Source organism: Haliaeetus leucocephalus, unplaced genomic scaffold (assembly GCF_000737465.1).
Source record: "Haliaeetus leucocephalus isolate CR32 unplaced genomic scaffold, Haliaeetus_leucocephalus-4.0 Scaffold193, whole genome shotgun sequence".
NCBI classification, from domain to species: Eukaryota; Metazoa; Chordata; class Aves; order Accipitriformes; family Accipitridae; genus Haliaeetus; species Haliaeetus leucocephalus.
In genome coordinates, this window is record NW_010972629.1 from 452628 (window position 1) to 455106 (window position 2479).

Genomic DNA, 2479 nt, shown 5'->3' on the forward strand with positions numbered 1-2479 from the left:
CCCCACCCCTCCTTACAGGTCCCCCAGTGCTCCCCCAAACCTCCCCTTTCTCTCTCTCTCCCTTGCAGCCCACCCCTCCGGATGCGGGGTCCCCTCCTGGCGGCTGCTGGCCGGGGACTGTGGGCCATGGGGGATGGCCCTCTGGCCCGCACCATCCGTACCAAGCTGGATGCAGCCCTGCAGCCCACCCACCTCCAGGTCCTGGATGAAAGTTCCCGCCACGGTGGCCCCCCCGGTGCTGAAACCCATTTTGCGGTGGTGGTGGTGAGCGGGCATTTCGCTGGGTTGCCCCCGCTGCAGCGGCATCGCCTGATCCATGCCGCCCTTCGCGCTGAACTGGCCGGACCCCTGCACGCTCTCGCCATCGTCGCCAAGACCCCCCAGCAATGGGAAAATGACCCCCATGTCCCCCCCCGACCCCCGTGTTTGGGGGGCTCCAAGCATGAGCGCCATGGCGATGCGGCTGGTGGGGACAGGGAGTCACCCAGGAATCAGTGACGGCAGCGCCAGGTGTTGTGTCAGTCCCCTCCTTCGGTGACTCCACGGTGGGGACAGAGCCCAAATTTGGGAGGGGGGGCAAAAATATTGGGGTGACCCCCCCACCCTGCATCACCCCAGCCACCCCATGGGTCCCACCCTGACCCCATCGTCCACGCAGCCTCTCCCCCACCACCCACTACCGCCTTGGGGGAGGATTTCAGGGGTGTGTATCGTGTCCGTGTCCCCCGCAAATTACTTTAATTTTTAAGTAGATTGGCAATCTCTTGCACCCCAAAAAATAAATGCTCCCTCAGGAGCAACTTGGAAATGGCAGCTGGATAATCCTTCCGCGTGGGATGGGGTATTTTGGGTCATTTGGGGGGATTTTTTTTTTTTTTCTGGTGGGGGTGGGTTGGTTTTTGTTTGGTTTTTTTGATTGTTTTTGTTTAATTAATTTACAAACATCTAAAAACTACAGCACGGCACGACTGCATACGGACAGAACTACGGGGGTACTCCCCAAAGGACCAGCTACACCGAAGGATGGGGAGGAGGAGGAGGAGGAGGAGGAGAAGCACACGCCGCTCGATCGCTTAGAGGGGGGGCTGCTCGTGATGCTGGGGGGGTGGGGGCTGCCCTAAATACTGGGGGCTGCCTGTGATGTTGAGGGGCTGCTGGGGGCCTCCGAAGTGCTTTTGCATAGACCAACACTTCCCATCTCTTGCTGGGGACCGATCCGGGGAGGGGCACAGCCCTGGGACCCCCCCCGTACCCCACCTTTTTTGGGGGGGAGGGTGTCCCCGGTGCTGCATCCGGGCGCTGCTTTGTGCTTTGCAAACCGCTGGTGGTTTTGTGCTCTGGGCTGGGGAGAAAGGGGGCGCGGGGGGAGAAAGGGGTGCAGGGAGCACCCCACGCCCCCCCCCCGCACCCCCCAGAAAGAAAATCCTTTAAAAACGAGTTTAAAAAAAAAAAGGCAGTTTTGGGAGTCCTCACGCCACTGCACCCCAAAACGCAGCTATGCCGCCCCGCCCCCATCCAAGGGGGGTGTGTCTGGGGCAGCCCTTGCGCCCCCACCATGCACCCGAATCAGTGAGCTGGGAAGCAGCACGCGAAGGCCAGCAGCACCCATGGGTGATGCCTCAGGGCACCCGGCCATAGCCAGGCAGTGCCTGGTGAAGGTGTGGGGAGGGGCCCTGCACCCCAAAATTAAATGAGGGGCTGGGGCTGTGGTCAGGGCTTGCTGCACCCTGAGGTGCAATGGGCCAGCGGCACCCCAGGGAGCTGTGCTCAGTGAGGGACTCTGCACCCCAAGGTTTGTGCACCCCAAAGTGCGGGGCACCCTGGGGTGCTGTGCATGCTGAAGCACCATGCACCCCAAGGGCCTTGCACCCCCCCCCAAGGCACCATGCGCCCCAAGGCAGCATGCACCCTAAAAAGCCACACAAACCAAGGCATTGTGCACTCCAAAGTGTTGTGCACCCCAAGGGGTTTTGCACCCCAAGGGGTTTTGCACCCCAACGTGCAGTTCAACCCAACAAACCATGCACCCCAAAAGGATCTGCACCCCAACATGCAATGCATCTCGAAGTGCCATGCACCCAAAAAGGTTGTGCACCCCAAAGGCTTGAGCACCCCAATGTGCCATGCACCCCGAGGCATTGTGCATGCCCAGGTGCTGTGCGCCCCAAGGGGTCCTGCAACCCAAAAGGCAGTGCACCCCAAGGTACCCTCCCCCCCCAAATCCTCCTGGGGTGTAGATGGAGACCCCGTCACCCGCTGACCTCACCCCGGGCAGCGCTGGACACCGTCCTTCTGGATGGGGAAACTGAGTCACGGAGCCACCACCGCCCCATCCCTGCCATGGGGCTGAGGATGGAGCCTTCCTCCTCCTCCTCCTCCTCCTCCCCGGGCCTGGCCGGGAGCGGGGACAGAGGGCCTGTCCCCCCAACCCTGTGAGGCCAAGACACCCCCAACCCCCCACCCTTAGCCCCCCGCAGCC

At 62.0% G+C, this 2479-nt stretch overlaps 2 protein-coding genes across 2 annotated transcripts in view; one reads left to right on the top strand and one right to left on the bottom strand.

Moving 5' to 3' along the window:
• BOLA1 (bolA family member 1) overlaps nucleotides 1-571 on the top strand; it is a 971-nt gene extending 400 nt beyond the window's left edge. Inside the window, exon 2 of the mRNA XM_010565544.1 lies at nucleotides 69-571. Coding sequence (XP_010563846.1) covers nucleotides 82-498 — 417 coding nt within the window. The 5' untranslated portion in view covers nucleotides 69-81 and the 3' untranslated portion in view covers nucleotides 499-571. The remainder of the gene's footprint in view (nucleotides 1-68) is intronic.
• Nucleotides 572-2249: 1678 nt separating this feature from the next.
• Nucleotides 2250-2479, bottom strand: part of SV2A (synaptic vesicle glycoprotein 2A) — a 7681-nt gene continuing 7451 nt past the window's right edge. Inside the window, exon 13 of the mRNA XM_010565609.1 lies at nucleotides 2250-2416. Coding sequence (XP_010563911.1) covers nucleotides 2250-2416 — 167 coding nt within the window. The remainder of the gene's footprint in view (nucleotides 2417-2479) is intronic.